The following is a 27,330-nucleotide window of genomic DNA, read 5'->3' as shown; positions in this document are numbered from 1 at the left end:
ACAATGTTTACAACCATATATAAGGAAGTAACATCCATTGAGAATAAATTATCATTATCGGCAAGTCTACAATCCCTAAAGTTATTAAAATAATGTATCATAGTTTTTTATCCCAAATTGTATCACCTGTCTAAAGGGTTTTATAATACTATAAACATGTGGCTAAGGATGAAAATAACATAAAAGACACGCAACTGCCTTAATTGAATAGACATGAAGGTTCAGCTTTACGTGAACTTAGGGAAAATAAAGACATCATTATTCAGAGAGCAGATAAAGGAAATACAGTTGTAATACACGATAAAACTGATTATATAAATAAGTTAGATTCAATTATATCAGATACCTCTACTTATCTTGAAGTAGACCTGGCACTATTTACTAATTTGGTCAATCAGTACAATAAAACATTAACCACGTATCGAAAAAATTACTACATTACTATGTCTCAGTTAAAGGAATCGAAGGCCAGAACATACAATATTCCTGCAATTTTCGTTTCCTATTCAACCCATGGTTTCTTACAGAAACTTATCATTTTCATCATTAGCCACACATGTTTATAGTATTATAAAACCCTTTAGACAGGCGATACAATTTGGGATAAAAAAAACTACAATAAATTATTTAATGACTTTTGGGACTGTAGACTCGACGATGATAATTTATTCTCAATGGATGTTACTTCCTTAAATACAAATGTAAATGTTGAATATACATTAGATATTCTTTGAGATATGTTAAATAATAACTCTATACCGATTAATTATACGAAGCTTCCTATTAAAGAAACCTTTCAAGACAAAGTATATAAACAAATTTTTGGTTTGCAATTGGTTTAAGTCTAAGTGGCTTAATATCAGAAGTCTATCTCTCAATGATTGAGCATATACATTTGATGCCTTTCCTACCCTGTATCACATATTATAGGAGGTATTTTGACGATGTTCTCTTTATTAATGATAGTAGCTTGTTATGTTTGTTATTTGGTTTTTAGGAGCATTGGCAACTAAGGCCATATTGCTCCGGGATATGTGGTGGTCATTCCCTTACCTTTCCGCATCCTCCATATTTGGTGGTGACGGGCTCGAACCCCGGTCTAATCAAGAAGCGTGTGCTATGCACTGCTGCTCCTTCCCACCTGGCTACGGAGGCGCCTAATGATAGTAGCACTATTCAAGAACATTTACATTTGTTTAATAATATTCACCCTAGATTCAATTTTACATTGGAAAGGGAAAATATCGATACTAAGTCATTAAATTTTCTAAATTTCATCCTTACTTGGGACGCGAATAAAATCCAATTTAACATCTACCGTAAACCAACAAACACCGATATGCTTCTACATTATAGCAGCTATCACCCATTCACCTACAAAAGAGCTATTATCTTTAATCAGTTTCTCAATGCCTATAAATATTCAAAGACGGAATCCACTTCAGACACAGAAATAGATATTAACCAGCAGATTCTTAAACAGGGGTTATTCCCTTGCTACAATAAACCGAATTGGGGTACAAGATAAGCATAGGATACAAAAAACTACAACAACCAACAATAGTAACATCAAAAAATATTTTATAGTGTCCCATATGTGGAACAGCAGCACAAGTAGCGAAACAGATTCTTTAAAAATCCCGAATTTAAGATTGCGGACCAATATGGAAATTACACGCTATACTGAACAATCATTCTGTCCTTTTCTCTTTCGCGACACAAATATACTTGGTATACAATATTTCTTGTAGTGATTGTGACCTGTCTTAGCAAGGATCTACGCGATTTCCGCTCATTGGTCACGTAAAACAGCACTCGTCCTCAATTCGTATTTCTCATCAGCAGCGTCAGAATTGGCCTTTCATACCGTTAATGAAAAACATACATTTTTATTTAACAAGGGCAAAATATTTAGAGTCCAACGTAATTACACGAGACTATTAACTGCAGAAACCGTCGAAATAAAATTACATGAGAATTCTATTAACATTTGTCATCCATATCTAATCTCCAATTCGTCTTTTGCATACATGCGCAAAGACAAATAATTGTGGCATTTCGCGTGCATGCGCGAGGATGAATAATCTCTCTATTTAAGATTCAAGTTCACACACTCCGTGATTTCTATTCCTGTGATCATGACATAGGGTCGAAAAGCAGTCTGCTTCAGGAAGGAAAATCATTTTTCGAAATTTATGTTTAACTTTAATTAATTTTTTTTTAAATTGTTTTTTGAATTTTAGTTAATTTTGAATTGTGTTCAATTGTACTTTTACTGTAATCATTTTGTGTTAATCTTAATTAATTAATTAAGATTAACACAAAATACTCTAATACTCTCTAATACTCTCCAGAAATTAATTTTAATTTCTGGAGAGTATTAGACAGAAGTGTTCTACGTATAATATTGAGGTAATTTTCTCTTATTCTTCTACAACAGAGGAATTTTCTCTTATTCTTCTACAACAGAGGAATTTTCTCTTATTCTTCTACAGAGGAATTTTCTCTTATTCTTCTACAGAGGAATTTTCTCTTATTCTTCTACAACTTCTAAAAAGAGGGAAATTTGCTCAATAAATTCATTATGATACTGCTGATGGGGAGAACAACTTCATACATATAGTTTAAAACAGATTGCTAATTAAAAGTATGAATTATATAATTAGATAAACGTTAATTGGCTGTCCCATCTATCTTTGAATGTTTTTATGCTGCTGTATTTCTCCTGGATGAGTATTGGTTTTTCAGAGGACATTTCCACAGTCCTTAGACTGTGTTCGACTGGTGCGGCCATGATGTTCGGTGACTCCATTTACCAGCAGATACATGGTATGGTCATGGGTTCCCCAGTTAATTCAGTCACGGCAAACATCGCAATGGAGGAATTGGAGGGTTGCAAATTTATGGGTCTAGCAGATCCCATTACCTTTTGGTGTCGCTACATGGATGATGTTTGTGGTTATTCCCCGGGATTCGGGCAACTGACTCTTGGGCCACCTTACCTCTCTGTCGCCTTTCATAAAATTCACTATCGAGCTAGAGTCAGATAATACCCTCCTGCTTGGATACCCTTGTCCGTTGTGAGGGCATGCATTTGAGGACAACAGTCTATTGCAAGCAGGTGTGCTGGCTAATTTACCAACTACCGATCAGCACACACGCGCAGCCATCTTCTTGGCCCTGTGTGAGCCCTGTTAAACCATGCCGGGACTCACTCTAGTTCTGCAGATGAGAGGTGCACTGAGATTGCTAGGGTCAAGACAGGCCCTGCAATGTGTGGCTACCCCACCAGTACCCTAGATAGGTGTGACCTACAGGCCCATGACCATGTAGCAACCCACAGGACCGTTCACAGTAATGACTATTCCGCGACCGCCTTTATCCCATACCACGTGAATCTATCACAGCAGGTTTCTCGGGTCTTAAAAACTGCTGGGCAGAAAGTTGCAATTCCTCGACTCCAAAGTAAAAAGATCAGTTCCCACCTTGCTGCAGGGTGGATTAGTTTATCGCATTTCTTGCCATGACTGCACTAGTTGCTATTTCGAGGAAACTGGCAAAAGACTCAGCAATTGTATTTCAGAACACAAAAGAGCCATTTGTTTAGCGGACGTAGAACACTTGGCCATTGCTGAGCACTTCTCGTCAACCTAACAAGACACTGATCCACGCTGCGATGTCATGGTTATCGATCGGTCCCGCCATTACTGTCGCCGTGCCTGGTTGGAGTCACTGCACATCTCATGCTCTAATACTTCTTTTAACAGAAACAGAGGATGTTGTGTCCATCCTATTACTGAAGCAGCCATCTTTATGGCTGACAAACATTGGCAATCACAATGTTCCCATATGTCACAGCCACAAACTTTGCCTTCTAACAGCTAATTGTTGCTATATGCAGTTCACCATGCATGACTGCCATCACACACACATAGGTTCTGTACTTCTAGACTTTTAGATTAACCATTAAAAACCGATGAAGGGCAACATACTGCCCGAAAGCTCTTTTGTATTACTGTTTACTGTACGTATTTTGACATTAAACCTATTTTATCGGCATCTTGTTATTTTTATTTCCGTTCTGCTCTGCATAGTAAAATATGTGAATAATAATGAATCCAGAGTGTGTAGGCCTTTTCAATTAAATGCTTTTTAGTTATTGTTTTGCTTTTTAGAACTTAATGGTTTAGTTGTATATCTGCATTACTTTTAGGCTGATTGGTTCTGGTGAATAGCGAAATTTACATTTTGTCTCTTAATTTCTTTCAGTTGTTTCACATGTTTTTACCCTACGTAAGCACGTCTTAAGTTTCAATTGTCTTTCTTGATTGTATAGGGGCATACATGGGCAGTTTTTTTTCTACAAGCAGGCCATGAGAGAAATACCACCATTTGGGAATTCGCAGTAGCTATTGCCTCCTGAAAAAGTGTTCGTAGTTTGTGTTACTATTCTTCTTGGAGTGAGTTCCAATATTTTCTAAATCAACAGTTCTTTCCAACATCAGACTAGCACAAAGCTTTCAAAACTTCCAGTCTACTTCTCATATTTCTCCTTTGCCACAAGCAAGGCAATAAACTTTTAAATTTATGATGATATTTCACTCTTTCTGGCTAAAAACACAAATTAAACTGTCCCATGTAATTTCCCTAGCATTATATTTTTCACTATTTAATAATCTTACATACCTCTTCTGGTTTCCCTTAACTTATGAAAGAAAGATACTGAATAAATGAAACAGAAAGATGTATGCAACACTCAAGAAACAGAAGTAATATGTTTAGGACTTATGGTACCACTTTGTGTATCTATCAGTTTATTTTTATAGTTTTAATGAAAATCCCATGGGAGAAAGGTGCTGGAACCTACAGTTCAGTAGTGATTCTTCATGCATTAAGAATCTGCAGATAAAGGAACCGCTAGGTGATCAAAGTGTGCTGAAGTGGGATTTACTTAAAGAGGTAACTACCATCAGGGGTAAAGGGAAGGGCTTTTGCTTTCGTAAAGGCGACGATGGTCACAGATAGTATTTAAATTCTATACAGTGGGACCAACTGATGATGTTACCAACAGCAAATCCAAAATGGGAAGCATTCAAAGAATTAATCTTGGAAGCTACTAGGCTTTACATACCAATTAAGAGATACTGTTCAAGGTTTAGGCCTAAATGGATGTCAGATGAACTAATGAGACATATGGCAGAGAAGAAAAATGCATGGGATACATATAAATTAACATGTGACACAAAAACCTATGATAGATATAAGCTAGTCTGTAACCAAGTTACAAAGGAGGATAGGCAGGCGAAGGCAGATTACGAGAAACCTTTCGCAAAGGATGCAAAGAAAAACAGCAAAGAGTTCTTTACTTATGTAAACTCTAGAAGAAAGGGGATGAATCAGATTGGTCCACTTGATATTGATGGTTCAACTGTTGATGATCCTGCTCAGGTAGCTAACAAACTAAATGAATATTTTGCATCGACATTCACACATGAGGAGTTATTCAGCGAGGGGAATACCAGAGGTGTATTCAACTCTGGCAGTAAGCTAGAAAATCTTGGAATAACTGAGAGTAAAGTGGAGGAGAAATTGTTGAAGATAAACACAAGAAAGGCACTTGGGGTGGATGGGATCTATCCAGTTATATTAAATGAGGCAGAAAAGGAAGTAAGCAAACCCTTAGCCATAATTATGAGCGCTTCCTTGGACTCAGGGGAGGTACCCATAGACTGGAGATGTGCAAATGTGACCCCGATTCACAAAGGAGGATCAAAGGCTGACACAAGTAATTATAGACCTGTGAGTTTAACTTCTATTCCAGGAAAATCAATGGAGGCACTGATTAAAGAAGCACTGCAGGATCATCTAGACAAGACTTCAGTTATAGCTGGGACACAGCATGGTTTTGTTAAGGGGAAGTCTTGCCTGACTAATCTGATTGGATACTATGATGCAGTCACAAAAGAACTGGATGAAGGGAATAACTTTGATATTATATATTTAGATCTTAGAAAGGCTTTTGATACTGTTGCACATGGAAGATTGCTGCACAAATTGGAGCAGTGTGGCATTAGAGGCAAATTGCTGCTATGGATAAAGGAATGGTTGAGGAGGAAAAGACAGAGAGTGACAATCAATGGACTGCTCATCGTGGACTAATGTTATTAGTGGAGTCCCTCAGGGTTCAGTGTTGGGTCCATTATTGTTTTCTGTATTTATAAATGATATTGATGATGGTATATCAAGCTTAATGTCCAAGTTTGCAGACGATACAAAGGTTGGCACGGTTGTTAAGGACGCTACTGACACTATGCTGCTGCTGCAACAGGATCTGGAAAGGTTCAGCAGATGGGCTGAGAGGTGGCAAATGAAGTTTAACATTGACAAATGTAAAGTATTACATATGGGAAACAGCAACCCCAGAGCAATGTATCAACTCTGTGGTACTACACTGACAGTGGTAGAGAATGAAAAGGACCTGGGGGTAATTGTCCTGGCAGATATGAAGTTCTCTGAGTAGTGCAGATGGGCTGAAAGAGTAGCTCATGGTGTCTTGTCAATGATATACAGGAATTTTTCTAGCAGGGATAAGGAGGTGATTATTCCCTTGTATAAGGCAATGGTCAGGCCACACCTTGAGTACTGTATACAGATCTGGAGGCCTCATTTCAAGAATGATGTAGAGCTGCCAGAACGAGTACAGAGAAGGGCAACAAGATTAGTAAATGGAACAAAGGGTTGCTCTTACGAAGAAAGGCTTAAGTTTTGAAAATTACAGTGTCTGGAGACTAGGCACCGGTGAGGTGTTCCGATAGAGGTGTATAAAGCCTTGAATGGTTTGAGCATGCTCAATGCCGATGGAATTCTTACTCCTGCTCAGAATAAACACCTGAGAGTGCATAAATTCAGATTGTGGAAAGACAAAAAGAGACATTTGCAAAAAAAGACAGAAATGCAGAAATTTGCCTTTAGCCAGCAGGTAGTTGGTTGGTGGAACAGACTTCCATCCCTTGCTGTGGAAGTTGATAGCCTAAATAAATTTAAGGCTCAGCTGGACAGGTATTTTTAACTAACGGAGGAGTGAAATGGAAGTGTTGTTTTTTTTTTTTTGGCTGATGCTGCATAAGCTTGCTTTCTTGCATCATATGCCTCTACTAATGCTAATGCTAACTTAGTAACTTGCATAGGTTGACAGCTAAGAAGGCAGAAAACTTGAATTTCTGGAGATTACAATTTTCATGAAATGCTCATGAAGAAAGGATGTTCTAGAAAACAGAAGTAGAAGGGACAAATAAGGAAAAGTTGGTAAACATGTGCCACATGACTGCATGTGGCACATGTTCAGACTGGTTAGCAAAAGAGTGAGGGAATTGAAGATGCTAATTCAGAAGATGTAAAAGATGGGTTATTAATTAACCTAAATTATCTTCTGAATGGCCTTGAGAGAGATTCTGGGAGCACCACCCCAGATGTGGAACAATATTCCATGTTGGGGCAAATTTGCAATTTGCACCGAGTGAGCTGTTTGTAAGAAAAATAACACAGAATGAAAATGAAAACCAATCCAGTGTTTTTTTTTATGCAGAGGAAGCAATATTTGTGATGTGCTTAAGCCAAGAGAGATTAGATGTCAGGGTAATTTCTAATAGAGATATGTGTTCTTGCCTGGACATCTGAGTATCATCAAAGATGAGCACAGGAGCTAGACTCTTTTTAGCAAGAAAAAAGAAAGCAATGAATTTTAGAAGGATTGAAATTAACTTAACTTTTCTTTGTCCCATCATTTTTACTCATCACAGAGTCACAGCATTCAATATATATTTTATGCAACATTCAAGATAACATGAAATTTATCCTAAGAATAAAAAAGCATAAAGTCGTTACCTTTTCAATGGAGTAGGAAATTTTTTGTAGCTTCGTATAAACCTAGAAGTAAAATCAATATTTATTCAGATATATCTAATTGAACAAAAAATAATAAAATAATAATAACAGTTCAATATCCTAAAGATTTACTTAAGGTTCATGGGGTATTCATAGTTGGGATAAGTTTGTTTGTTTGTTTTTTGGTTTTAAGGAGCATTAGCAGCTAAGGCCATATTGCTCCGGGGATATGCGGTGGTCATTCCCTGACCTTTCTGCATCCTCCATATTTGGTGATCACGGGCTCAAACCCTGGTCTAATCAAGAAGCGTGTGCTACGAAAATGCTACTCCTGCCCACCTGGCTACGGAGATTACAAGACACCTGGGATAAGTAAGAAAGAGTACTTGGAAGTGTAAGCTAGTTGGGAAACTAGGTTTAAAAAAAAAGGAACGAAAATATAGCTCAGCTCATCTTAGATGTAGTAGTAAGTAGTTTGAAATAGTAAGTAGTGATTCTTAGATTTAATACAGTAATTAGATATTGCTCAATGAAATGCTATACTATTTTATATATTCATTCATTCATTCATAAAGTACCTTCTGACTTCAGTATCTGTAAATCCCTTAATTGTATCTCGAGGAATAAGCCTCGGTCTTCCTCTCTTACGGGGCCTGTCATCATCAGATTCTTCTTTTTCAGATCCACTATGACCTGTACCATCATGACGTCGTTTTCTTCTTTGTTCCTCTTCACTATCTGTATGAACATTCATCTAAAAAGTAATTTTTTTTTCAATATCATACATGGAATATATAAAAAAGCTATTTAAAATTCAGAATTAAAAAAAAAAAAAACTAATGTGACAAAGTAATATGAACTCAAAAGAAAATTTCAACAGCCACTACCAATTCAAACAAACCTGACTTTAAAATAAGAACAAATAGTTTAATAATAATAATACACAATACAATTTATTTATCAAGAGAATATGTTTACAATAAACGAACTTGTTAAGAAAAGTGAATTTCTTGACAACAAGATGAAATTCTTCATTTAGAACAGTTTTGTATTCAAATTCTTTTACTACCAGAAAAGACAATGAAGTCAGTACTCATAGTACATTACACACTGTAAACAGAGATAGTAATTTATATGTATAGCAATTTTAATCCACTGTATCATTGAGTATCAAGAATTTTCTTATTAGAAATTTTAATTTGGAGATGGGATAACTTCTCCTGAGCCTGAAATCAACACTAGCCAGCAAGTTGTTTATTATATTCATTGTGCGCCTATCTCCAAATCTATTTAGTACCCGAGGGTGAGGCAAAGTAATTGGCTTTTGGGTTCCTTAAATTATGTGTGCTATTCGATTGCAGATTTGATTCTTCATAAATAGTGCTAAGATTTTTCAAGAATACATTTAACTTCAGTTTTTGAACTGGATACAGAATTTTGTATTTTGACAAAAATTGCCTTCTCTTATTCAGGTTATTCCAAGAGTTTGCCCCCATTAAAAGTTTAATTTCAATTAAGATTAAAAATTCTATCTTAATCCTGTTAATAAGTTGTTTATTACCCTTATTTCTGTTATATTTGCTCGTGCCCTTATATTTACTAAATAATTGAGTTAGGAGTCCACTAATGCATAATATAAGATAACTTTTGTTCTAAGATTTAACTTATTCTTAATGTAGTAAAAAAAGTACACATAAAATCTCATTTTTTTGTACAGATTTGCTATATACATTATAGTATATAGCAAATGTCCAACTTAGACTGTAGTCAATCCATAACCCAAGATAACAATGATTTAAAACTTCTTCCACAGTTAGATGTTTGCAATTCTGGAAATTCTGATCATGTAGGCATTCGTGTTTATGTAATTTAATAGAGGGATGAATGTCCAAAGTTTAATGAGGAGGTCTAATTACCAAAAATTTTGTCTTTTCAAAGCTGAGTGCTAATTTATTATCATGCAACCAAGTTTGTAAATGTATTACATCCTGCTGTAAATCTTTAACCATTTTTGTCAGGTTCTTTCCAATTGTATATAAGATTATATCATCTGCATAAATTTTTATAAAGGAGTTCTTTATTACTTCGGATATGTCATTTATAAAGATGTTGAACATGATTGGCCCAGCATGAGTGCCCTGCGGTGGTACTCTCTTTATATTGCATGATTTTCCCTTTGTATTTTCTACTTCAACTTTTATTTTTCTATTGGTTATATAACTTGCTAAGAGTTGATTGATTCTTCCCCTAATACCATATTTGTGTAATTTCTGTTGCAATATTTGGATATCAATTAAGTCATATGCTTTGGTCAAATCTATAAATAAAATCATCATTATGAAGTTACTGTTGTTTAAATGTAAGTTAAAAGAGTCTACTAAATTCTCTAATAATGTCTGTGTGCTCTTGCCCTTCTGATATGAAAATAGAGTTGTTTAACAGCTCATACTGATGTAGTTATTTGCTTATATAAGAAAATATATAATTTTCTATTATCTTATTAATAACTGACTGTATTGTTATTGGTCTGTAATTGCAAAAGTCATCTGGTGGTTCCTTTTTATATATAGGAATTATCTTAAAAGAAAGTAAATTTGTAAGATAGCTTCCCGACTCTAACATCCGTGCTATAAGCTCCACCAAGAGAACAGAGAACTGCTCTTTGTTTCTCTTTACTTCGGTTACTGTAATACTGTCCAGTCCATAAGATTTCTTGTTCTTTAACTGTTCTATAATCTTAAGAATCTCAGTATATTGTGGAGTTAAGACTACACAAGAGTTTACTATCTGAGGAAGACTAATCTTGTTTAGTAAAGGAAGCTTGGCAATAATGTAAATTATATCTCTTGAGATCTAATACAGCTTTGGCAAACCTATTTGCTGCCTCATATTGTTTGTTTGTGCCATCTATCTGTTCTAATAGTGTTTTAATTTGGTTTCCCCTTGTTTTTTTCTTCCTTGAACTTAACAGGTTATTTATAACGTTCCATTTTTCCTTTTGTGTTATCTGCTTATCCATAAAAAGTTGATTGTAATAAGTGTTTTTTGTTTTCTAATCAAACTTTTCAATTTATTTCTGAGTGTTTTATAATTGTGACAGTGTTCTATCTTTGATGGACAATTTCTATACTGCCTGAAATATTTATCCCTTTGTACGATTAATTCTTCTATTTCGTTAGTCATCCAAGGTTTCTTAAGCTTTGATCCTGCTACTCCTAGTGTTTATGTTGCAGGCTGAGTGGTTTACTTTTCTCTCGATATTAAACCTCGAATTGTTTATCATTTGTATTATCTTATTTGAAAAGACATTTACATTTGTTGTGTATGATGCTTGCTCTTGTATTAACAAGATTTCTATGTTCTGTTTCAGTTTCCCTGTTGATAAATAATTTTTCTTCGTAGAATTTATTAATTTTTTTCTTCACACGGGTGTTGTTTTGAATACAGATCTACTATTAGTATACATATTCTGTGATCTGAAAGTTGATTTAATAGTATGTATGAATTAGCAAACTTTAACTTGATGTTTGTTATAAAGCGATCTAAACAAGAGCTTACTGTTCTATCTCCCTCCATCCTTTGTTGCCCAGTTATTCTAATAAGGTATATTCAAATCCATAGTTGTTTAAGATAGCAGAGTATCTGAGAAGCTCATTGTGGGGGGTTAAAAAAGAAAATGTCTTTACTTTTTCTTTTGTTTTTTTTAAATTTAATATTAAATATTTCATAATTTTGTTGTTTCCTATTAGATATATAGACCCCTTTTCTATATCCCCCCACATACACATCAGACTTTGGATTCACAGGAGAATTTCAGGTTCAAGGGAACTTCTCAATTACGTATAATTCCCTTCGGAAAGGCTGAGTGCTCAAGAATGACAAAAACGTACATAAATTTATAACATAACATAGTTTATTTACATATATATATATAAAACATGATAAAGTGATCAAAACTCAGGCACATACTAATACTATTCAAATTTGCCTATGTAGCATCAGATATATATGCAATTAAGTACATTGGTTTTACACTAGAAGGGTTATTTCTTTTTACACAACAAACTCAATATCCTTACAGAAAACTGCTAAAGTTTCTTCCTTCTTCACACATGAACAATAAATACTTAAAAGGTTTAGTTAAAACCCTTTCTCCTATGTAAGTCAAATTCTTACTTTATAAATTGATTTAGGAATTTCACTCTTAACTTCTAATTTATTTAGTGCCCCTTTTTGTCTTGGGGAATATAATTTCACAAACTTTCTCTAATCAAGATAAATCGTACATTTAACATAAATTTCTGGACTAACGTTTGTCCCAAGGGTTAGCTACATTCAGAAGGCTATTTCTTTCTCTGTATTTCTCTACCCTTCCCTTCCCTTCCAAAATTTACCATACATATATGTTAGACAATAACTAATAACAAATATCCAATTTCTCTCCTTTACCTTTCTGCATATGTCTAATTATACATTAATCAAAGCCATTACTATCATTAAGCACCCATTTCCTCCCCTTTAGTTCCTTTCTCGATTTATGTAGTTATACCTGTCAAACTACAACTATTATCTAACTTATCTCTACATTAAGTATATAATTTGTACATATATATACAAAGGGTACTAGGAAAGTTTTGCAATACACCTTTGTTTATTTAATTTTTTCAAAGTAATTTCCTCTACATTCAATACACCTCTCCATCCTCCGAAACCAATCTTTAAACCAGTTCTGCCAAGTTTCACTAGGGAGTAAAGCACACTTGTTGTTCCAAGCCCGTAGAAGGTCCTCATCACTAGAAAACCTCCTCCCTTTTAGCTTCATTTTCACATGCGGGAACAGTGCAAAGTCGCAGGGAGCAAGGTCTGGACTGTAGGGAGGGTGCTCGAGAAGTTTCAGTCCTGTCGTGGTCAAATATTCGGTGCAGGCTTTGGCGCAGTGAGCTCTAGCATTATCGTGATGGAGGTACCAGGTGTCCATTCTTGACTTTGGCCGCAGGTTCTTCATAGATCCAATGACTTTAGGCAGGCATTGTTCAGTATACCACTTAGCTGTGACTGTCTTCTGCGTGTCCAAAACGACACGTTCCACAATTCCACTCGATTTGAAAAATACAGCTATCATTTTCTTCTTTACAGATCGGGATTTTCTGACACTTACGGGTGTGTCGTCATCATCAAAGACCCAAACTTTGTTTTGAGCCTTGGTCGGCAGATCGTAATAGTACAGCCAAGTCTCGTCACCTGTCACGATGTTGTTCACATACCGAGATTGTCCCTTATCAAACTTTTTTTAACATCTCCCGGCACCAAGTCACACGTCGTGTCATCTGCTCTTCAGTCAGTTGATGCGGCACTCAGAGAGAACAAAGTTTCTTCACGTGCAAATGATCTTGCAGAATCGAACGAATTGCTGGAGCATTTAGGCCCAAAGTATCCTCTATGTGTTGGTAGGTCACTCGCCTGTTTTCGTCAAGCATTTTCCTCACAGCAGTAACGTTTTCCTCCGTAACTGACGTTCGTGGCCTTCCCGGCCTCTCAGAATCCTCCAGAGTGAAATTTCCCCTTTGGAATTCTCTATACCACCTGAATATCGTTGTACGATGTGGACAATCATCATCTAGTGCAAGAGTCATTTCTTCTAAGCACTGGTCTATGGTTAAACCACGCACGAAATTATACCGCAAAACTGTCCTTATCTCATTTCGTGACCACGATGCCATCGCAAGCACTTTACACTCTCACTACTAATGAATAACTGAGCCCATCGACTTGGCGCGGCGGCTACTATGCACGTATGAACATGTCTCAACATGCAGCAACAAGCAGCTTCCTGTGATTCATTGTTGCGTCATATTGCAAAACTTTCCTAGTACCCTTTGTATATCTCACAGTATCTTTCTAAACATTCTACTTAATTGAATGCTAGGTTTCCTATAGTCCTTTACTTGTGAGAGAGACTACTATATAACTAGTCCCTTACTTAATTTTACGAATCGGGCTTCTCTGTTTTGGGGCCTTCCGCTCCTTGTTTGGGACCGTCATCCTCTTTTGCCAAGGGCATTCATCTTAGGGCTTTTCATTTCTCAATGGGCTGTAGCCTACGTCTGGATAGTGCATCACTGAGTCTCTTAGGAATTTATAGGCTGGTCTTCGTTACTGCTACTTAGCCTTCGGTTCAGCTATTCTGGCGGGCTCGGGATTACAACTTTACCTTCTCAGCTCACTAATCTGCGCATTGGCCTTTATCACTGCCTTCAGATGATGGACTAGGGTTATTTCTCTCCTTACACCACTTATTTGCACCTGGCCACTTTCACTACCTTCCGTTTACGGACTAGGCTTATTTCTCCTTACACTTCACTCGTTTGCACGGCCACTACCGCTGCCTTCTGATGACGGACTAGATTTATTTCTCCTTACACTTCACTCGTTTGCACACGGCTGCTACTGCTGCCTTCCGATGACGGACTAGGTTTATTTCTCCTTACACTTCACTCGTTTGCACACGGCCACTACCGCTGCCTTCCAACGACAGACTAGATTTATTTCTCCTTACACTTCACTCGTTTGCACACAGCTGCTACCGCTTCCTTTCGATGATGGACTAGGCTTATTTCTCCTTACACGTCACTCGTTTGCACACGGCCACTATCGCTGCCTTCCAATGACAGACTAGGCTTATTTCTCCTTACACTTCACTCATTTGCATACGGGCCACTACCCTTGCCTTCCGATGATGGACTTGACTTATTTCTTTCTACTATATTTCTTCCATCACCAAACATATGACCAACTACTCGACTGTTCTTCTTTATCATGAAACTCTTTTAGCCCTTCTTAACTTACTGACTGCACTTAAACTTATCTAACCCTACACAACCTTTTACTCCATCTTAACTTTGTCAGAACTTTCTCAACTGGCTGACCTCCATACTTATCTAACCCTACACAATTTATTACTCCATCTTAACTTTATCAGAACTTTCTCAACTGGCTGACCTGAGTACTTATCTAACCCTACACAATTTATTACTCCATCTTAACTTTATCAGAACTTTCTCAACTGGCTGACCTGAGTACTTATCTAACCCTACACAATTTATTACTCCATCTTAACTTTATCAGAACTTTCTCAACTGGCTGACCTGAGTACTTATCTAACCCTTCACAACTTATTACTCCATCTTAACTTTGTCAGAACTTTCTCAACTGCTGACCTCCATACTTATCTAACCCTACACACTTACTACTCCAGCATAACTTTGTCAGAACTCTCTCAACTTGCTGACCTCCTCGTCTTGGCTACACGCACTCTCTGTTTGTTGTCCGAATTTGTGTACCGCCCTTTTTTGTTGGCCCACCTTCGCTCAGAAATTTAACCACTCGTACTTCAATATTTAAATTTACATCCAGACTATTCGCTACTGTGGTTTTCCCACGCTATGTCCATCCCCGCTAAATTCAACCTCCCATTTTAATATTAATATTCCTTTCCCAGGCTGACAGCTCCCTTTTGAAGAAGGCTGAACCACAGACACCTGTTAATACTTCGCAGTTGCCCTAAATTTCTGCAGGACAAGCTACTGCAGACAACCAGACGCTAGCCCTATTTTTTTGGACACAGTATTAGTTGTACTCACTTCCAAACAGGAAGTTGTACAAACAGGAAGTGTACTCACTTCCTGTTTGTCTCCTGGAATCTCTGATCAAAGGGATGTTCCAACAAACTCGGCCCTTCGCACTATTGTTTTCCAGAGCTATTACTCCTTTCACACTTATACACCAACAGCCACTGCTACCTGTTCCCATTGTTTTTGTTTATTCCCATGTGCTCGGAGCTGAAGCGCACCCCATCTACTACTAGTCTTTTCTTTGTTTACCCCTCCCTTGTAAACTTGTCTAAATTAATCCCTAGCGAGTGACCCATTATCTTAAATAATATTTGTGACTGGTAAGGTTTCGCCGCCCTATTTTGTTATATCAGAAGCTTTATTTTTAATTAATCTCTCCTGTGTATAAAATATTTTTCTTGTAAGATTTTATATCTTACAATATTATCCGTTTAATCTGTTAGTAAATTAATATTGAAATCTCCTACTAGTTTGGTCTTTTCAGTCTGTATGTCATCCCATTGCAAAATTATGTTATCTAATTCTATTAGGAAGCTGTTTATTGAATCTGATGGTGGCCTATAAAAAGCACAAATCGTGAATGTGTTTTCTGGATTATCTCCCGATAATTTGACACAACAGTTTTCACAAGACTGAGTTAGGTGGTTGACCTGTACTGCCTTAAACCATATTCTATAGTATATTATTATTCCTCCACCCCTTCTCAAATCTCTCAAAATATAGACCTTTTCATAACCTTGTATGTTATAATTTGAAATTTCATCACTTTTTATGTTAACCTCTGTTAAGACTATACATGAAATATATTCTTTCATTGCATTAATATATTGTAAGAAGTTAAACCAATTTTTTCTTAATAATCTGATATTCAGAGCTACCATAAAGAACTGATTTTTATCAATTATAAGCGCTTGAATACTAGGATTATTTAAAAAATGTAAAGTTGAATTCAAAGTCTGTGATTCCTCAAAAAGCATACCTGATGTCTTAATTTTACCTTAGGTCTAGATTTCAGAAAATTACAATTATTCACAATTAAACAGTCTATTTGTATATATATTGCAGATCCATTGAACTCAGAATTCTAATGGCTCTTGAAGATTCATTCTTCTTCACATAGATCTTTACATGTTTCAACCATAAAAATTTGTAACTGTGAGTTTTTACTAATTGCCTTGTTTCCCAAAACAAATGCTTGAGGTAAGTTGTTAAGTGATCATTTATGTAGATTGGAATATTGCTATTGTTCTGATATACATCATTTGCTGTCAGTCGGATCTCCTTTGCCTTTCTCATCCATTTCTCCTTTACCACATGATTTGAAAATTTCACAATTAGTGTAGGCTTGTTGTTTGATTTCTTATTGTTGGGTATGTAATAGTGTTCAACTTCTTCATTGTGCTGTAGCTTCAATGCAAGTCCTAGCTGCTGTATAGCAAGCTTTAGATCTTGGCCTGCTAATTCGGTTAACCTACTATTTTTACGTTATTTGATAACATCTGCTGTTCCATCGAGTCAATCCTTAAGTTAAGTAAGTTGGAATTTTCCTCATTTTGCTTGAATGAATCTTCCAGATCCAGAATTCTTTTGGTGATTGCAGCGTTGGAGTCCTGCAGTTTGCTTATGCTTTGTTGTATTTTGTCAAATGATTCTGAGACAAACAAAATCGATTTCTTGATATCTTCCACTTCTGTCTTCAGGTCCTCCATTTGCTTCTTTATTGGAACAATTTCTATTAAATCGAGCAAATGAATATTCCTGGATAAATTTCTTAGTATGTCTTCTACGTTAAGGATGTTCACCTGCTTTTGTGCTAACTCTAAGTCTTCATTTTCTTTGTTTGGTGAATAAAGCGAAATGATAAAGAATCGTGAAATTCTTCTTCCGAGTAGGAATTTTCACTTCTTTCTTCCCTCTCTTACCATCCCATTGTAAAATTATCTTTCCTGCACAAGATAAGATACACCTCCACTGTTGTTTCTTATGCTTCGCCATTTCTTTATAGGTTGCCTCTTTCAATGAGCATCTATAATGATATCCATTGTTGCAGCCATGACATACCACTTCTTGTACATGCAGCGGTAGGTTGCACTTTTTGCATATATTTTGACTCATATTTGCAAACCTTAGGAGTAGCCAACACAAGACATTTCAGATAATGCACTTGCACTAAATAAACAACAATAGAAAGAATTTTTCAACTTACAAATGGCAAATATTTCCAATTTACTCTAGGAGCGTTGATACAGTAGACATGTTTACACTTAGCCCTCTAGCGGGAATAATAATAATAATAATACAATACAATTTATTTTCATCAAGAGAATTTGTTTACAGTAAATGAACTTGTTAAGAAAAGTAAATTTCTTGACAACAAGTTATAATTCTTCATTTACAACAGTTCTTGCATACAAATTTGTTATCTAACAGAAAAGATAATGAAATGACAAACACATAGTACATTCCACATTGCAAACAGAGATAACAATTTATCTGCATAGCAATTCTAATCAACTGTATCATTGAGTATCAAAAATTTTCTTATTAAGAATTTTAATTTAGAGCTAGAATAACTCTCCTGGGCCTGAAATCTACACTAGCCAACAAGTTGTTTATTATATTAAGTGTATGCCTATCTCCAAATCTATTTAGTACCCTAGGGAGAGGCAAAACAATTGCTTTTTGGTTCCTTCAATTATGTGAGACATTCCTTTGCAAATTCGACTCTTCAAAAATAGTGTTAAGATTTTTCAAGATTAAATTTAACTTCAGTTTTTGTACTGGATGGAAGTATTTTATATTTCAACAAAAATTGCCTTCTCTTATTCAGGTCATACTAGAAGTTTGTCTCTATTAAAAGTCTCAAAATCCTGTTAATTAAGTTGTTTCTTACCCTTATTTCAGTTATATTTGCTTGTGCCCATACATTTACTAAATAATTGAGTTGGGAGTCCACTAATGCATAATATAAGGTAACTTTTGTTCTAAGATTTAACTTATTCTTAATGCAATTAAAAAAGCACGCATAAAATCTCTTTTTTTTTTTGTACAAATTTGCTATATGCATTTCCCAACTTAGACTGTAGTCAATCCATAACCCAAGGTAACAATGATTTTTGAAACTGCCTCCACAGTTAGACATTTTGCAATTCTGGAAATTCCGATCATGTAGGCACATGTTTATGTAATTTAATAGAGGGATGAATGTCCAGGGTTTGATGAGGAGGTCTAATTATTCAAAAATTTTGTTTTTTTAAAGCTGAGTGCTATTTTATTATCATGCAACCAAGTTTGTAAATATATTACATCCTGCTGTAAATCTTTAGTCGTTTTTGTCAGGTTCTTTCCAATCAAACTGAGTACAAATCTGCTATATGCATTGCCCAACTTAGACTGTAGTCAATCCATAACCCAAGATAACAATGATTTAAAACACTTCCTCCACAGTTAGACATTTGCAATTCTGGAAATTCTGATCATGTAGGCATTCATGTTTATTTAATTTAATAGAGGGATGAATATCCAAGGTTTGATGAGGTCTAATTACCAAAAATTTTGTTTTTTCAAGGCTAAGTGCTAATTTATTATCATGCAACCAAGTTTGTAAATGTATTACATCCTGCTGTAAATCTTTAACCATTTTTGTCAGGTTCTTTCCAATTGTATATAAGATTATATCATCTGCATAAATTTTTATAAAGTTCTTTATTACTTTGAATATGTCATTTATATAGAGGTTGAACATGATTGGCCCTGCATGAGTGCTCTGAGGTACTCCTTTCTTTACATTATATGATTTTCCCTTTGTATTTTCTACTTCAAATTTTATTTTTCTATTGGTTAAATAACATGCTAAGAGTTGATTGATTCTTCCCCTTATACCATATTTCAGTAATTTTTGTTGCAATATTGGGATATCAATTAAGTCATATGCTTTGGTCAAATCTATAAATAAAATCCTTATGAAGTTATTGTTGTTTAAATGTAAGTTAAAAGAGTCTATTAAATTCTCTAATAATGTCTGTGTGCTCTTGCCCTTCTGATATGAGAATAGAGAGTTGTTTGACAGCCCATATTGATGTAGGTATTTGCTTATATGGGAAAATATATAATTTTCTATTATCTTATTAATAACTGACTGTATTGTTATTGGTCTGTAATTGCAAAAGTCATTTAGTGGTCCCTTTTTATATATAGGAATTATCTTAAAAGAAAGTAAATTTGTAGGATAGCTTCCCAACTCTAACATCCGTGCTATAAGCTCCACCAAGAGAACAGAGAACTGCTCTTTACTTCGGTTACTGTAATACTGTCCAGTCCATAAGATTTCTTGTTTATTAACTGTTCACTATCTGAGGAAGACTATCTTGTTGATTAAAGGAATTTTGGCAATAATGAATATAATATCTTTTGAGATCCAATACAGCTTTGGCAAACCTATTTGCAAAATAGGTTTGCCAAAGTGTTTGTTTTTACCAGAGTGTTTTTTCATAGTGTTTGTTTGTACCAGAAATCTGTTCTAATAGTGTTTTAATTTGATTTCCCCTTGACAATTTCTTCCTTGTACTTAACAGGTTATTTATAATGTTCCATTTATCCTTTTGAGTTATCTGCTTCTCCATAAAAAGTTGATTGTAATAAGTGTTTTTTGTTTTCTAATCATACCTGTCAATTTATTTCTGAGTGTTTTATAATTGTGGTAATGTCCTATCTTTGATGGACAATTTCTATACTGCCTGAAATATTTATCCCTTTGTACCATTAATTCTTCTATTTCGTTATGCATCCAAGCTTTCTTAAGCTTAATCCTGCTACTCCTAGAATTTATGTTGCAAGCTGAGTAATTTATTTTTCTCTCTGTATTAAACCTTCAATTGTTTATCATTTGTATTATCTTATTTGAAAAGACATTTATAAGATACTTGCTCTTGTATTAACATGTTATCTATGTTCTTTTTCAGTTTACCTGTTGATAAAATAATTTTTCTTCGTAACATTTGCTAAGTTTATATCATCACATGGATGTTGTTTTGAGTACATATCTACTATTAGTATACATGTTCTGCGATCTGAAAACTGATTTATAAGAATTAGCATACTTCAACTTTACATTTGTTATAAGGTGATCTAAACAAGAGTTTACTATTCTATCCCCCTTCATCCTTTGTTGCCTAGTTATTCCAAATAAGGTATGGTTCAGATCCATAACTGTTTAAGATTGCACAGTATCTGAGTATCACATTATCAGTTTCATCTGTTAGTAAATTAATATTTAAATCTCCTACTAATATGGTCTTATCAGCCTGTATGTCATCCCATTGTAAAATTATGTTATCTAATTCTATTAGGAAGCTGTTTATAGAATCTCATGGTGGCCTATAAAAAGCACAAATCATGAAAGTGTTTTCTGGATCTTCTAATAATTTGATACAGCAGTTTTCACAAGACTGAGGTGGTAAACCTGTATTTCCTTAAAGCATGTTCTATAGTATATTATTATTCCTCCACCTCTTCTCAACTCTCTCAACATATAGACCTTGTCATAACCTTGTATGTTAACCTCTGTTAAAACTATACATGAAATAAATTCTTTCATTGCATTTATATATTGCAAGAAGTTAAACCAATTTTTTCTTAATGACCTGATATTTAGAGCTACCAGAAAGAATTGATTTTTATCAATTATAAGAGCTTGAACATTCGGATTATTTAAAAAATGTAAAGGTGAATTGAAAATCTGTGATTCCTCAAAAAGCATACCTGTTGTCTTAATTTTACCTTAGGTCCAGATTTCAAGAAATTTCAATTATGCACAATAAAAGAGTCTATTTTATATACTGCAGGTCCTTTAAACTCAAAATTCTTATGGCTCTTGAAGATTCATTCTTCTTCACATAAATCCTTCCATGTTTTAACCATAAAAATTTGTAACTGTGAGTTTTTACTAATTGTTTTGTTTTCCAAAACAACTGCTTAAGGCGAGTTGTTAAGTGGTCATTTATGTAGATTGGAATATTGCTATTGTTCTGATATACATCACTTGCTATCAGTCGGATCTCCTTTGCCTTTCTAATCCATTTTTCCTTTATGACATGATTTGAAAATTTCACAATTAGTGTAGGCTTGTTATTTTTTTCTTATTGTTAGGTATGTAATAGTGTACTACTACTACTTCTTTATTGTGCTATAGCTTCAATGCAAGTCCTAGCTGCTGATCTTGGCCTGCTAGCCTGGCAAGCTCTAGATCTTGGCCTGCTAATCCAGTTAATCCTATTATTTCTACATTATTTGCTAACAACTGTTTTCTATTGAGTCAATCCTTAGTTAAGTAAGTTGGAATTTTCCTCATTTTGCTTGAATGAAGCTTCCCTTCGAAGCACAGTAATATCTCCAAACAAAAATTCTTTTAAAAATGAAAATATAAAATCAGAATCTTTGTACCACAAATAAACCAAAGTACCTGAAGAATAACAAAATATAGATAAGCATAAAATAATTTCCCCGAATTTAAATTTTTAGAAGTTCCTATAAAATAAATAAAGCTGGTTCACAGATCAGATGGGCACTGTATCTGCCATTTAGAGAAACACTACAAAATGTATCCGTAAATGGCAGATAATTATTACAAAATGACTCTACAATTGAAAAATGAAAAAACTTTTATGAAAAAACTTCTTTTCATAAAAGTGAAAGTAAATAACTAATGATTTTGTTAGCAATTAATTGCTAACTGACTGACTGATAATACATAAAAGTAATTGTTTTAACTTCACTGCACCTAACCTCACAATGTAATTTTCACTTTACATTTTGCAATACTTTGCAGTCACAGTGTGTGAAATACAACTATATTTCAGGCTCTGTTATTTAATACTTTAAACGCCGACACCGGGCTAGCCAGGTGGGAAAAGTGCCTGGCAACCGAAATGTCGCGGGTTCAAATCCCACCTCAGGCTTTGATCAGAGTAGTGTAAAAACCTCAGGAAGTGCATTATGGCCACAGAAGCCGATGTGCCAACAACTAACAAAAAAAAAAAAAAAAAACCTTTAAACCAGGGGTGGGCAACCCCCAGCCCTCGAATGTGGCCCATGGTTATTTTCAAAATATATATAACAAATATATATTTTTGAATTAACAGAATTTAGAAAATGCACTGCGCATTGCTATGACAAATATCGATCCAGATATTGATTCACTGATAAAAATAAATAAAAACAGTATCAAATCCCTCATTAAATATTATAAAAATACTGTAATTTTGGTTACTGGAATTGTATTTTGTTACTATAATTGTAATTCATTTTTCTTATTAATAAAATTAATTATATGCAAGCATAGGGATAAATATTACAATAAATGACATAAAACTGTTTATGACAATTTTTCCATTATACAGTCCATTCCGGTTATTTGGGACACATCGGGACTATTGCATTTTGGCCCGATTAAGCGGCTGCCCCAATTATTCGAAGTTTCACGTAAATAGTTAAAAAAACAATGTACCCCCACCCCCCCTTTACAATTGGTTCACTGTACAATCAAATCACGTTACGATGAACTCAACATAGTAAAGTACCGTTCACTATACGATGTGCAGTAAGCGCTGGTCATTGTGATCACGTTTGTGAATTGAATTTTAATTCTATTAAAAAGCAATTCTAATTAGCAAAAATAGGAGGAACATTATCCACAGGCTATAAAAGCAAAGATATATTAAGCACATATTTACCCTTTATTACCTTACCAATTAAAAATTAAACGATACGTGAAAATTGGAATAATTAATACGTACTGTAATATGTACATACGAACTAGTTGACATTTGTGGGTGGGGATTAAAATTTAAAACAGTAAAAAGATAAGCAATCAATAACAAAGAACATAGCACACACAAATTGCAAGTAACACAATACGTGCAAGTGAGAATGGAGTAATGAGTTACAAACCTTTAAAAATAGGAATGAAGAGAAGATTGAAAACTAATTTTTTTATATGATTGAAGATTTCATGGAAGTATAAACATATTTCACCATAATAACCCACAGAATTCCAGCTGTCGGTATTATTGCAAATTCAGTAAGCTCGAGTTTACTGTCCGTTTATGATAGATTGTACCAACAGAAAAGCCCAATAAACAGGTGACTGCTAATTGTTTTTATTGTTTTATGGTTGTAACCTCCAGAATTTCGACCGAACCAAATGGTACAGTCGGAGACAATTGTAGGGTAATCTCCAGTGCTGTAGTCTCCTGCCCCGATTAAACTGCATGCTGTCCCAATTAAGCAAAGTAAACCTGGCTATTTTCTCGATTGGTTTCTGTTTTTTAAGATTTGCCCTAAATAAATGGGCCATTTTAACCATTTTACCATATACCATTTTAATAATCCTAAAAATCGTTTAATGGTAAAAAAAAAATTGGCCCATGTGTACCTCACAGGCTTGCCATTTATAAATGTTGCCCACCCTGATTTAAACAATTGTAGAACACTGTTGGTGCCTTTGTAACACATTGTCAAGTGCATTACAAAAGCACCAACAGTCTTCTACAATTATTCACCTATACTGATTATAATGCACTGACATGTGCATTACAGAAGCACTAAACTTCCTCTGCTAACATGGCATCTGATAGATATGACTTTTTAAATTTTTTTTGTTATTTTTTAAATCTGGAAATAAAATAAAATCCTCCTGTGTACCTTTAGAGACAAATATTCTTTAACTGGCTATATTGTATTTTCTGTTTTCATTTTGATATACTGTAAATTATAAGATACAAAGGGTACTAGGAAAGTTTTGCAATATAGCTTTGTTTATTTAATTTTTTCAAAGTAATTTCCTCTACATTCAATACACCTCTCCATCCTCCGAAACCAATTTTTAAACCAGTTCTGCCAAGTTTCACTAGGGAGTAAAGCACACTTGTTGTTCCAAGCCCGTAGAAGGTCCTCATCACTGGAAAACCGCCTCCCTTTTAGCTTCATTTTCACATGCAGGAACAGTGCAAAGTCGCAGGGAGCAAGGTCTGGACTGTAGGGAGGGTGCTCGAGAAGTTTCAGTCCTGTCGTGGTCAAATATTCGGTGCAGGCTTTGGCGCGGTGAGCTGGAGCATTATCGTGACGGAGGTACCAGGTGTCCATTCTTGACTTTGGCCGCAGGTTCTTCATAGATCCAATGACTTTAGGCAGGCATTGTTCAGTATACCAATTAGCTGTGACTGTCTTCTGCGTGTCCAAAACGACATGTTCCACAATTCCACTCGATTTGAAAAATACAGCTATCATTTTCTTCTTTACAGATCGGGATTTTCTGACAATTACGGGTGTGTCATCATCATCAAAGACCCAAACTTTGTTTTGAGCCTTGGTCGGCAGATCGTAATAGTACAGCCAAGTCTCGTCACCTGTCACGATGTTGTTCACATACCGAGATTGTCCCTTATCAAACTTTTTTAACATCTCCCGGCACCAAGTCACACGTCGTGTCATCTGCTCTTCAGTCAGTTGATGCGGCACCCAGAGAGAACAAAGTTTCTTCACGTGCAAATGATCTTGCAGAATCGAACGAATTGCTGGTGCATTTAGGCCCAAAGTATCCTCTATCTGTTGGTAGGTCACTCGCCTGTTTTCGTCAAGCATTTTCCTCACAGCAGTAACGTTTTCCTCCGTAACTGACGTTCGTGGCCTTCCCGGCCTCTCAGAATCCTCCAGAGTGAAATTTCCCCTTTGGAATTCTCTATACCACTTGAATATCGTTGTACGATGTGGACAATCATCATCTAGTGCAAGAGTCATTTCTTCTAAGCACTTGTCTATGGTTAAACCACGCACGAAATTATATCGCAAAACTGTCCTTATCTCATTTCGTGACCACGATGCCATCGCAAGCACTTTACACTCTCACTACTAATGAATAACTGAGCCCATCGACTTGGCGCGGCGGCTACTATGCACGTATGAACATGTCTCAACATGCAGCAACAAGCAGCTTCCTGTGATTCATTATTGCGTCATATTGCAAAACTTTCCTAGTACCCTTTGTACAGTGGATCCTCATTATCCGAGGATAATTGGTTCCAGAAAATTCCACTTAAAACAGGGAACAAATTTTCATGTTTATTATTTAAATAAATGAAACTAGGCATAATATTTTAAGAGTTTAAGATTCTATATTTATGTAATATCGGTGCAGTATACACCGTGGAATACATCGGTGTAATATATACCATGGACAACTCTTAAAACAAAACTACGGTAGTAGTGTGAAAGGCATCATTTCATCTGTATCTCATATTGTGCTTATCCTTCACAAAGAGTTTCCCATGTATTGCACTACTTCGAATAAGTAACGCTTCAATAATAGAGAAGACTGCTGTTACTTATTCACAGTGGGCACCCACCCAGATGGCACTGATGAAAAGCCTACTAGCTTTGAAACAGTGCCGACTGGATGGGTACCCAGCAAGAATAAGTAACAACAGTCTTCTCTATTAGTGAAGGTTACTTATTGGAGATAGTACAATACATGGTAACTCGTGACGCATGGAGAAGCGTTACCTATTTGGGGGATTTGTGAGTGATTTAATTCAGTCAGTGAGTAGGAGTAACTGTCCATTTCTTCTTTTGACAGCATTTCTTCCTCTTCCTCTCCTACTATCACTTTCCTATACCTTTTTTTGCTTTCCTAAGTCTAACAAGTATAGTAGGTGGATATACTAGATATACATAACAGAGTAACTTATCCCATACCATACCATTTACAAGGATGGGATACACTTAAATAGAAAGGGTGCAAGAATATTTGCTGATGCTATCGAGGCAGCATTAAGTGGGTCGGAAAACTGCTATCTTGGGGGGGGGGATACAGGGATTAATGGATTAACAGCAGCCACTGGCAGAGGTGAAAGTGATTCTTGCACTGCTTCTATTGGAATGAGCAGCAGCCTGGAAAACAAGATGCAGGGTATTTCAGAGACTACTGGGAGTCATTGAGGTACAAGTAAACCCATGGGTTGTGTGAGGGTAGCTAAGAATAGGAACAGGTGCATGTATACTTGCATATACACCAATGCTAGGACTTTGGTAAATAAATTTGATGAATTTGAGGTATTGCTCAAAACATCAAAGGCAGATATTGTTGGGATATCAGAGACGTGGTGTCACACAGATATAAGGAATGCAGAACTGGAATTTGGGGAGTACAATGTGTACAGGGAAGATAGTCAGGATAGGAAGGGAGGAGGGGTTATGCTATTAGTTAAGAAACACATAAAATCCAAGGAAGTGAAGCCAGTCGACATCGCTGGACAGTCCAGTGTCGAGTCAGTTTGGTGAGACATAAGCATTGGGAGATCAAAATTCAGAGAGTAGAAGTGTGTTATAGGCCTAATGACGCTGATGAGTATAATAAAAAACTGTACAGGGAAATAGAGTGGGCCAGTAAATCAGAGAGTCTTATAATGGGGAATTTTAATTTCCCAGATATTGACTGGAATTTGTGGGTTGGTCACTCACATACTAGCAAGGCTTTTGCGGATTTATCGGATGATTGTTTTCTACATCCGCATGTTCGGGAGGCAACTAGAGGGAGTAATACTCTTGATCTGATCATCAGTAGGGATTCTTCATGCATTAAGAATCTGCAGATAAAGGAACCACTAGGCAGCAGTGATCACAGTGTGCTGAAGTGGGATGTACTCAAAGAAGTAACTACCATCAGGGGTAAAGGGAAGGGTTTTTGCTTTCGTAAAGGTGACTATGGTGGTCTCAGACAGTATTTAAATTCTCTACGGTGGGACAAAATGATGATGATACC

General features: G+C 35.6%; 1 protein-coding gene across 3 annotated transcripts in view; it reads right to left on the bottom strand.

Moving 5' to 3' along the window:
* Chd1 (chromodomain-helicase-DNA-binding protein 1) overlaps positions 1-27,330 on the bottom strand; it is a 606,282-nt gene that overhangs the window by 176,809 nt on the left and 402,143 nt on the right. For all 3 annotated transcript variants that reach the window (XM_090371234.1, XM_090371253.1, XM_090371245.1), the window contains exons 25-26: positions 8,463-8,638; positions 7,885-7,926 (exon numbers count right to left, since the gene is read on the bottom strand). In XM_090371234.1, the coding sequence (XP_090227360.1) occupies positions 7,885-7,926; positions 8,463-8,638 (218 nt within the window). The remainder of the gene's footprint in view (positions 1-7,884; positions 7,927-8,462; positions 8,639-27,330) is intronic.

The sequence above is a fragment of the Mastigoproctus giganteus genome, chromosome 1 (genome assembly GCF_048544385.1).
Source record: "Mastigoproctus giganteus isolate SK-2022 chromosome 1, ASM4854438v1, whole genome shotgun sequence".
NCBI lineage: Eukaryota > Metazoa > Arthropoda > Arachnida > Uropygi > Thelyphonidae > Mastigoproctus > Mastigoproctus giganteus.
Note: the sequence above shows the minus strand (reverse complement) of the source record. Positions and strands in the feature narration are given on the sequence as shown.